Consider the following 10,611-nt stretch of genomic DNA (forward strand, 5'->3'; position numbering starts at 1 on the left):
AAGAAGTTGGGTTCCAGAGCTCAAGCTGTGCATGGAGGTGAGGCCCAGTATATCTAGTTGGTAACACTCAATCTCTCGAACAAGCTCAGGCTTCTTTTCCCCCAGCGAGGTTACAGTCCATGTCCCCAGAACCAGTCTCCATGTCCGGAGATCCGGTTGTCAAGGCCCATGCCTTCGACTGCTGCCCCAGATCTCTCTGCACCAGCCTCTCATAGATCAGCCTGCAGGCGGTGGGTCCACAGGAGGACGGCCCCACGTCGTTCCTTTGGGCTGTGCCCCGACCGGTCCTCGTGGTCTTCGTGGCCACCATTATTATTTTATTTACCAGTGTACAAATCAACATTACCACATTCAAACTGTTTGGAAACTGTTTGGAACAAATGTGCCTTGATACACAGGGCTCGTAAACATAAATAGCGTGGTGTGTGTGTTGGTGTACAAGAACTTTCCTCCAACCAGGCCAAAGTCCACTCACACTGGACAAACGTACCGCGCTTTAGGGGCTATCTATGCTTGGGTCTGATTGGGTGAGTGTGAGCATCCCCTAAGGAATAATGCATGATCATCTTATACAGCACTTTTCCAGACACTCAGTCACTTTACAGTTTGGTGCATTATCCGTTCACTCTGCCCTCAATCTGCCCCATCAACCCCTCTGACCACCAACACTCACACACCACATTCATACTAGGCAGGGTGGGTCAAGTGTCTGCTATTAACCACAACAAACTCAATTAAGGATGTATCTCTTGTTTGGTCAGAGGTCAAAAACTACAGAATCTTTAAGCCGTGATAGTTCTTCTCACAATAATCTTCAGACTAGAATGTGATATTGTGACATCCCTGTGATCAAAAACTCACCATTGTTCCTGATCATGCAACGGTCCAGCCTGGTCAGATACTTATTTTTGTTCCCGGACAACTGGAATGCACAGTGGTACCTGTCCCAGTCCTCAGGGGGGACAGAGGATAGGTCCAGGGACACACTAGTCTGGAAGGTCCCATCTCTGTTGGGCAGGATCTCTCCAAGTTCCACGTCCTCCAGCAGCTCATCTCCGTCTTTGGTCCAGAACAGCATGGCTCTGTCGGGGTAGAAGCCTGTGGCGTGACACGTGACTGGGGCTGAGGAGGACTTCTGCAGCAGGGACACCAGGGGAAGCTCTACACAGCACCACAACAGTGCATTACCACAACTACTGACAGTTTTACAGATGTCCTCCCAGCCTCCTATGTGTCAGATGCCCTCCCATCCTCCTGTATCCCTGTGTGTCAGGTGCCCTCCCATCCTCCTGTATCCCTGTGTGTCAGATGCCCTCCCCTGTAGTGTTTAGCTGAAATGGGAGCAGATAATCATTATAGTCCATAGTTGTTATTGTCTGTTTCCCTCCAGCTGTGAATTATAGGCTACACATAATAAAGACAGTTTTTTGTCATTATCTGTTATACAGTTTTAAAGCTACATGTCTCTTACCTATCCTGTTCAGAGCGCTCTCTCCGTGGCGCACATATTTCTTCAGATACTCAGCACATTCATGAATGATGTAGTGTTTCACTCTGACAGCCTCTCCATCCCTCTCCCATATCAGTTTGGTGATAAAAGCCTGTTGTTTTGGAGCGACAAAAGTTTCAGGGTCAAAATCCAATGAAATAAAATCTTCTCCATCAAAAGAGTGTTGCTCATATCCTCTGATTTCACTAGTCTCATTGTCCCATTCACAGCCATAGAGCTTCAGATAATCCTTTAAAGCAGTATTCCAGGTCATTTAGGTGAAATTGCCTTGTTCTGACCTCTCCAAATTAAAAATAATCACCATTATTGAACCCTCACTAGTAAATGCACAAGTTGGGGTCTTTGTAAAGGTAACACCCTATAATTTTACCCACAGGTGTCAGAATCACTGTAAGTTTGTCTGCTGAGCATTTATACACTTTGGAAACACACATAAAAAAAAAAAAAAAATTCTCATCCTCACCAAAAAATTTTGTGAAAATGAAGGTGTAGAAAGCGCAGTAGGGAGCTGGGGACAAAAATACACTATATCTCAACTGACAAGATAGTTGACCACTTACATTTCAAATTTGAGGTCAATACCTATAAAAATGAGAGTTTTACAATATTTTATCATGAGTAAGTCAGGCCTCTCCAAACCTATCCAAATGAAGACATTTAGAGAACGTTTGGAAAAAGTGCAATAATTTTTTGAATGTTTCAACCCACAGACATCAGTGAGGCTCTACTGAAAACTCACACTGAGAGGAATCTGTATCTGCACACCCAGCTGCTCTATTACTGTACATTTATATATCATATCAAAACACTATATAAAATGTATATTTGTATATAAAAAACAGCCAAAACAAGTGCTATGGGTCAAAATAAATATATATTTACAAACCACACACTGCAAACAGTGAACAAACACACACACACTTCAAAATGTAAACAAACACACACTGGAAACTAAACACACTGTACATGATTGTACAGTGAGTCATTCTGCAACAGTGGCTCAGTGGTTAGAGCTTTCGAGTCCCACTCGGACCAATTTCTGTCATTGTGTCCTTAGGCAAGACACTTCACCCAAGTGGTGTGTGGGTGATGATTGGTGGTGGTCGGGGGGCGCAGATTGGCATTAGCTAATGCTAATGATTACACATGATACACATTTGACCCACAATTAAGTTAATAGCAGAATAAACCACGCTTACCGATCAGGAACATCCAGTCCATCAAAACATAAGGTCCTCTACTCCTGAGTCCACCATGAGATCTTCACGAACCGCTCCGGGTCCGAGATGCCTCTAGTTTAACTTGTACAAACATCCAGAGTGTCCTCGGTCGCGTACTTCCTTTGTTTTGTCCGTTTCGTCATGTTTAAAACGCAAAACTGCTGCGTAAAATTACGCAATACGCGCGCGTAATTTTACGCGCGGATCTTTATATCCAGTCTCGTCTGCGGGCCGTCGGAACGTGTAAGTGGTAAGTTGTCGGCGCTCAAGTGATGGAAATGTAACCGAGAGAATCCGGTCATTTTTCAAAATAAAAGATTTTTCAAAATAAACGATATTTCAGACTCAGATAATAAATACAACGGAAATAATTAATTATTTCTTGGACGGCCGGTGGCCCGGTACCAATTGATCCACGGACCGGTACCGGTCCACGGCCCGGTGGTTGGGGACCACTGCTTTAAAGGATTCAAACTTCTTCAGGGACATTTATTTCATTTTTTATAAATCACAAGTTGCATTTTGGAGTGAAATGTTTACATTTGCAATGGTTAAATTCCTCACATTTTACAGCTTCAGTTGGTCAATGTTTCATTATTGTTTCTGTTAAATCTACAACTTTGTGAAGCTCTGTGAGGAAACTGCTGTTGTGATTTTGGGTTATATACAAAAATTTACTGAATAGAATATGAAAAACAAGTAAATGTACCACAGCCCTGATCCCTGACCAACAAAACTCCAAACAAAAAGATTGACATCAAAACTACATTTTTCCTACTTTCACTACAAGAAAAAAGAAACTGTCCATAAATATTTCAGACTAAATGTGTTTCATTTATAAAAAGTTGATACATGATAATCTGAAAAGTGCAGACGACACAAACCTCCGGTCACATTAAGGCGGCGTTTCACAATTTCTATGTTTCCTTTTCCCGCCTGCTCATTCTCCAAACACCTCTGAGTGTTTCTCTCCCAGTACCTAGGGTCCTCCTCTGTGAGTTTGTTCATCCACTCTTGTTTTGGGACCAATTTCTTTGTGTCACTGTCGTAATGAATGATCTGAAGGTCGTTCACATATCCAACAGAAACATACTTTGAGAAGTTTGGAACTTGAAATGATGAAGTGTAAAAATATCTCAAAGTGTGAACTGCTGTGGAAACAACAAGAACCATTTCAGATCTCAGTATAAATAACAGTTAAGGCTCTTGTGTTATTAGTGATTTTTATGAATGACTTTAATTTGAATGAACGCTGCAAAGTTTTGAGATGAATATACAAAGCAGTTTACCAATAATATAGAAAATCTACCCCCTGTGATTTTCTGCCATTTACTCCAACAACAAACTGGAGCAGCCATTACAAAAAGGGCTGTGCAATGAATCAAACAGAGATTCAGTCATTTCTAGTGGTCAATAATCAGATTGGGTCTTTTGAACGGAGAAGTCTATAGCCAGTCCTCTGTCAGGAAAAACAACAGGTTTGGAGCAGACGCAAGACTCTGGATGAAGGAAATATGGCTTTTGTGTGAAATGAAACTGATTAAAAGTCTGTCTTGTTTATGTTCATGAAATTAAGAAAGACATTTTTATTTGTTTTAATACGACAAAATACAACTGAATCCAAAAATATAAAAGTAAAAATATTTATCATAATAGATTTTATCATATTGCTGAGCTTTAAATTCTAATAAATGAAAACACTACTACGTTAAAGAATGAGCTTAGGGATATTCAGTTCTATCTGATATTAGTGTAGTAAGTGACTGGTGCAGGATTAAGATGGGGCCAAAACATTTAACTGTAACTAAAGTGTGAACAAGATTAACAGGTAAATATCCTTTTTATGACCAAGTTTGTATATATAATATATTTAATTTTCCCTTAAATTTAAACTGATTTTCATTTGCGTCTCAAAATGGAAAGTGGTAGTATTTTTAACTACGAAACTACAACGGCATTAAAGTCGTAATTTAATGAGAATAAAGTCGAAGCCAGAAAAAGTCGTAATTTTGTGAGAATAAAGTAATAATTTCATAAGAATAAAGTCAGAATTTTATGAGGATAAAACTGTAGCGAAAAACGTTGACATTTAATGAACAATATACAAATATAACAGATTACTTGCTTTCTCACAAAGGTACAAAACGTTCTGTTTCCCATGCAACAGTATAACAGTATATTCTTGTAATCACAGGAAACTGAGATATAGCGGCTACTTTTCTATCACTTTGGTCAAGGCCGCATTTATTCTGTGGTCTCTTTCATACAGGAGTGCATGACTCCCTCTAAGAGAGGATTTAAAACAGTGGTGTAATCTCAATTTGTTAGACTCATCGTTAGACTCATCGTTAGACTCATCGTTAGACTCATCGTTAGACTCATCGTTAGACTCATCGTTAGACTCATCGTTAGACTCATCGTTAGACTCATCGTTAGACTCATCGTTAGACTCATCGTTAGACTCTGCTTCCAATTTTGCTGTACGCTGCCTTTAATCAGCCACAAACTGTTGAATGAAGTAGGCCACATTTTGTCCCTGTGGAGTGACTGGACTTCTCCTGGAAAAAGCTGCAGAGACTGGCGCCCCCTGGAGCTCACTGTACAGAACACAGGCTGTGCTCTGAGACGCAGACAGGTGGAGGAGTCTCAGCGCAGACCCATACTCCACTAAACAGGCGGAGGAGTATCAGTGCAAACCCACTCTTCACTAACAGGTGGAGGAGTCTCAGCGCAGACCCACTCTTCACTAACAGGTGGAGGAGTCTCAGCGCAGACCCATACTCCACTAAACAGGCGGAGGAGTATCAGCGTAGACCCACACTCCACTAAACAGGCGGAGGAGTATCAGCGCAGACCCACACTCCACTAAACAGGCGGAGGAGTCTCAGTGCAGTCCCATACTCCGCTAAACAGGTGGAGGAGTCTCAGCGCAGACCCACTCTTCACTAACAGGTGGAGGAGTCTCAGCGCAGACCCACTCTTCACTAAACAGGTGGAGGAGTCTCAGCGCAAACCCACTCTTCACTAAACAGGTGGAGGAGTCTCAGCGCAGACCCACACTCTACTAAACAGGTGGAGGAGTCTCAGCGCAGACCCACACTCCACTAAACAGGCGGAGGAGTCTCAGCGCAAACCCAGTCTTCACTATACAGGTGGAGGAGTCTCAGTGCAGTCCCACTCTTCACTAACAGGTGGAAGAGTCTCAGCGCAGACCCACTCTTCACTATACAGGTGGAGGAGTCTCAGTGCAGTCCCACTCTTCACTAACAGGTGGAGGAGTCTCAGTGCAGACCCACTCTTCACTAAACAGGTGGAGGAGTCTCAGCGCAGACCCACACTCCACTAAACAGGTGGAGGAGTCTCAGCGCAGACCCACACTCCACTAAACAGGCGGAGGAGTCTCAGCGCAAACCCACTCTTCACTATACAGGTGGAGGAGTCTCAGTGCAGTCCCATTCTTCACTAACAGGTGGAGGAGTCTCAGCGCAGACCCACTCTTCACTATACAGGTGGAGGAGTCTCAGTGCAGTCCCACTCTTCACTAACAGGTGGAGGAGTCTCAGTGCAGACCCACTCTTCACTATACAGGTGGAGGAGTCTCAGTGCAGTCCCATACTCCGCTTCGTTTACCTTCGCTTCTCTACTGTTGTAAACATGGGCACTTTGCGCACACTCACCGTTCAAAGATGTGCTCCTTGTAGATAACTTCAGCCCCCCCGCGCCTGTGGAGCCGTGCGCACTGGGCAGCCCCGGCTTTACGCACCGAGGTAGCCTAATCTGTATGTCCACTGTGCTGTCCTGTTTCTGTGTGCAGATGGTCACAGTTTAGTGCAGTCCTTCTCAAATACAGTAAATACAAATATAAATCGCGTTTATAAGCTGCTTGATTTTTTTCAGCAAAAACGTGCCAACAATAATCCTGCTTTGTGAATGTTACTTCAGTAAACCGGCGAGCACTGTTAGCATCATATAAGGTGACATACCAAATTGCTCAGTGCAAAAACAAAAAAACAAAAAAAGAAAAAAAAAGAGAAAAGAAACACAATAGCAGAGGAGTTCATACTTTCTGCAGCATTAGGCATGGTCTCTGTCATGCTGGATTACGTGCAGCAACATTTTTTTATGAATTTCAGGGAAACTGATGCATTTTACATAATTTATGTTACAGATTAAAAAACAATGTTATTAAAGTAATGTTTTGTTGTAAATGTATCTATATTTATTTATATTTATTTATATTATATTATATTATATTATATTATATTATATTATATTATATTATATTATCTATATAATGTTTTTCTTTCTTTTTGTTTTGTTGTTATCTAGTACTTAGAGCTATTTTATAGACAAATTTTATAGACAGCTTGTTTCAGTCCCTGATCCCGAATTCTTTATGCGGGATCAACATTGCACACTGTCTTCCATTCCCCAGTACAGGGTCTGGAGCACTGCGCACACCCTGTATCTGTGGATGTTCCAGGTACACCTCAGGCACAGACTCCTACACCTGTCGGTGTCCTGCCCAGGAGCGCTCAGCTACGCGCAGAGGCTCATGGGTGTCATATCTGGGTAAATGATTCAACAGTTGTTAATGTTTAAACGGCCAGCAATATAAAGATCTACTATCGTACGTAGGTTTTAATGTAATCTTTTAACTCAAATAAAGGCCATTCTTTTGCACTCTGGTCGTGGTGGTGAATTACGCCGTCCCCTAAATCTCGATAAAATTACATCTTTGCGCTGACTGCGACTTTATTCTTGTAAAATTACAACTTTATTCTCATAAAATTGTGAATTCATTCTCATAAAACTATGACTTTAATGTTAAAATGTTACGATTTTATTCTCAAAGCGCCCGCATAATACAAATATAATAATAATAATAATAATAATAATAATACTAATAATAATTGCTGCTCCACTGCTCCTTATTGAGTGTCTCCCAGTTGGGGTAGTAAATTCTGCCTTTAAACTGGCTATAGCTGTATGTGGTGGGGAGTTTTCCGCACTTGGTGCATCTGTTGGGAGGTGATTGTCCTTGTGTGCTTGCGGTTTTGTGGTTTGTCTTGTGTTTGGGCAGGATCAGTAGGAGTGCTCTCAGATTGTGGTGTGGAGATGAAGAGAACATTAGCGTCATGTTGCCTGGTGCTGTGGTCTGAGGTGGCATTAGTGGCATATAAAAACTGGCTGAGATGTTTGAGGTGGTTTTGGCTGAATGGGACTCAGCTCTGCTCTGTCCCTGACACAGAGCTTGGTATTTGCCTGCCCACTTGTATCAGGTGGCATGTCTGTGTGGAGTAACTTCAGTGGGCTTTGTGTTGATGGGGAACAATGGTCCACTGCCAACCCTTGCAGCAGAATGGCAACATCTTGTGCCTTAAACCATTTATTATGCAACTGCCTTAAGGTGTTCAAAATGAGTTTTAGAATTAGTGACCATCTTGATAAGATTTGGTGTCATGGCTGTTATGAATGTTACATAATCGCATGAATATAGTTTCTACTAGGCAGCTGCAGTTCGGCCACTGAGCTGCAGACCCAGTAGAACCAAGTACACACCTTTGTGTGCTGTCAACTCCTGCATTAACAGCCTTCTTTTTGGGGGACCTACAGTGCCCTGTGAACAGCTTTTCCTGATGCCATGCACCATACAAAATTCTGTCCTTATCATTTTATTCCAGATTGGGCCCCAGACCAATAATGATGCTAGCATGCTGCTTGGTAAGAGTTAGAAGTTTGCAGCAGTCTTTCCAAATCTATTCCAAATGTCATAACACCCCCAAAGCAAACAATGATTTATCATGACCAACACAACATGGCCCTGCCCTATAACCCAGGTTCAGATTTCAAAGAGGCTTTAACTGCTTTAAACAACCACTCCAGTAAAAGTCAAAGGTAAGAAATGTGTCCTCTGCATCTGCCCTCTCCTTCAGTGTCTCTGGATTAAAGCCGTCAGGAGCAGTGAACCAGGTCTGAGCCAGGATCCTGATCTGGAGTCACAAACACATTCTAGATATGAGCCACGAGCGCTGCTAACCACTCTGCCACCCAATAATGTCACATGTAATAAGATTCAAGCAGGAGAAAGTTTTAATTTATACTGAAAACTCATGAAGCCTCAGAATGGAGCGCTGATCTGTCCAAACAAATATCACCTGTGAACAAACACAAGTGTCAGAATGAGAAATACAGCTTACACAGTCCTGTTCTACAATCTGATGATGTCATAGTTTCAAATGGAGGGCGGGGGTTATACAAGTCTGGAGATTTGTTTCAAAAACAGTGAATCTCCCATAAACTTATCATCGACACGTGTAGAACCTTCTCATTATGCTTGAGATTGGCTCCACAAACGTATTAATCTTATTAATATTATTGATTAAATATTAATCTTATGGCTTAAAAAGTGGCTTAGCCATAGATCAAATTAAACCTGCCCAAATACTGAATCGTTACGTTGCTAATCAGTGTTTTCTGGTTTATAGACTATGAATGTAAAAATGATATTGTCTCTGTTATTACGTTTTAACAAGGTATATTTTGTTAACGTTATGTAGAAACTACAATTGGGAAAAAATAACTTTGAACGTTATATTTACCTATTTATATTCAAACGGAAACATTAATTCCTTAGTTCATTCAGTCTAAACAGAAATAAACGGATGCAAGAATGACACCTTGACTCTTTTTTTATTAAATAATAAATTATTATAAATAATTAAAAATAACATGCGTAACGTACGCGCAAAGACAGCAGTGGAAGTACGGTCCGTGGTGTAGGCCTGTCCCATTTAAGCAAGATGGGGGCTACACTGAGGAATACACCTTTTTGGTACTTCGAAGGGTATGCATTTGGCGAAATGAGACACGGTCTTCGGTTATGGTTGATCTCCATGGAAACACTTGGCACATTTTTGTCCGCATTCGTCGGGTGAGCTGAAATGGGACAGCGCCGGAAGTTACGTAATGCCCTTCGACGCACACTTCGAAGGGTGCATTTAAGGGCATTTTGGGGAATTGGGACACGGCCTCTGGCGTTAGTCAAGAGCAGGTGGCAAATCAGTGCTGACGATCAATATAGTAATTATATAAAAGCTGGAGGGTGAAACAGGAAGGATGTGACTTTAGTTACCCTACATGCAGTGCTTGGAATAAACGGAATAGACAACATTAGCCTAAAGTTTGTAGCCACACTGACTTTAATGTGAAGACATAACATACGTTTAAGTTAACTTCACAGTATCTATATTAATTGACTTGTACTTGGGTACTTAATATACTTTTGACTCCATTACATTTGTGGTGACAAAGTTTTAATCTATTTTAGGGTCATTAGGGTCAGTTCTAATCTTTTTTTCTAGAACTGTATAAGAATTAGACAAATTGAAATGTGCATCTTGTCAAGCCATTATAGACAATACTGATTTAAAATGATTTGCAAAAATGTCTGTATGTTCAAATTATTTCTATGGATAATACTTGAGTACTTTAACTAAAGTAGTAATTTGACTGAGGTCCTTTTGTTGTATTGGAGTAATATTTGACCAGAGCAACTATACTAAAACTCAAGTAATGAAATGCAGTACTTTGACCACCTCTGCCAAGGTCATCTTTGTCTTTGGCCCTGACCAGCAGATCGGAGATTGGACAGCGCTCCACCACCCATGTAAAATGGCACAGAATAGGGTAGGTTTCTTTCAAAAGCTATAATTTTCATTTCAATTTTTCACACTGTCATTAAGACGGGTCGACGTAAAAGAGCCCAGCAGTTGCACTGTAGGCCGGTCCGAGAGCGCTGAAAGAAGAGGTCTCAGAGCAGCTCCACTCGTACTTTGGAGCGGACAGTCTCCACGGTGTATTTAGCCACAGGAGAAAGAA

The 10,611-nt window shown here is 41.5% G+C and overlaps 1 protein-coding gene across 1 annotated transcript; it reads right to left on the reverse strand.

Annotated features, from left to right (window-relative positions):
• Positions 1-814: 814 nt before the first annotated feature.
• Positions 815-3,903, reverse strand: LOC117394119 (class I histocompatibility antigen, F10 alpha chain-like). Its single transcript, XM_033992145.2, has 3 exons — positions 3,583-3,903; positions 1,472-1,739; positions 815-1,161 (listed from the first exon to the last, which is right to left on the reverse strand). Exons 1-3 carry the CDS (start codon positions 3,901-3,903, stop codon positions 815-817), a joined length of 936 nt encoding a protein of 311 aa, XP_033848036.2.
• Between the last annotated feature and the right edge of the window lie 6,708 nt (positions 3,904-10,611).

This window comes from Periophthalmus magnuspinnatus, chromosome 4 (genome assembly GCF_009829125.3).
Source record: "Periophthalmus magnuspinnatus isolate fPerMag1 chromosome 4, fPerMag1.2.pri, whole genome shotgun sequence".
Lineage (NCBI taxonomy): Eukaryota > Metazoa > Chordata > Actinopteri > Gobiiformes > Gobiidae > Periophthalmus > Periophthalmus magnuspinnatus.

What these genes read in the sequence shown, in the direction of transcription:
- LOC117394119 (XM_033992145.2), bottom strand. Translation starts at nt 3,903, where the DNA reads ATGGTTCTTGTTGTTTCCACAGCAGTTCACACTTTGAGATATTTTTAC. An exon ending in TGCACTTTTCAGATTATCAT is followed by an intron (nt 1,740 to 3,582) that starts GTATCAACTTTT and finishes ACTGCTTTAAAG; the next exon opens with GATTATCTGAAGCTCTATGG. An exon ending in GAGCGCTCTGAACAGGATAG is followed by an intron (nt 1,162 to 1,471) that starts GTAAGAGACATG and finishes GGTGCTGTGTAG; the next exon opens with AGCTTCCCCTGGTGTCCCTG.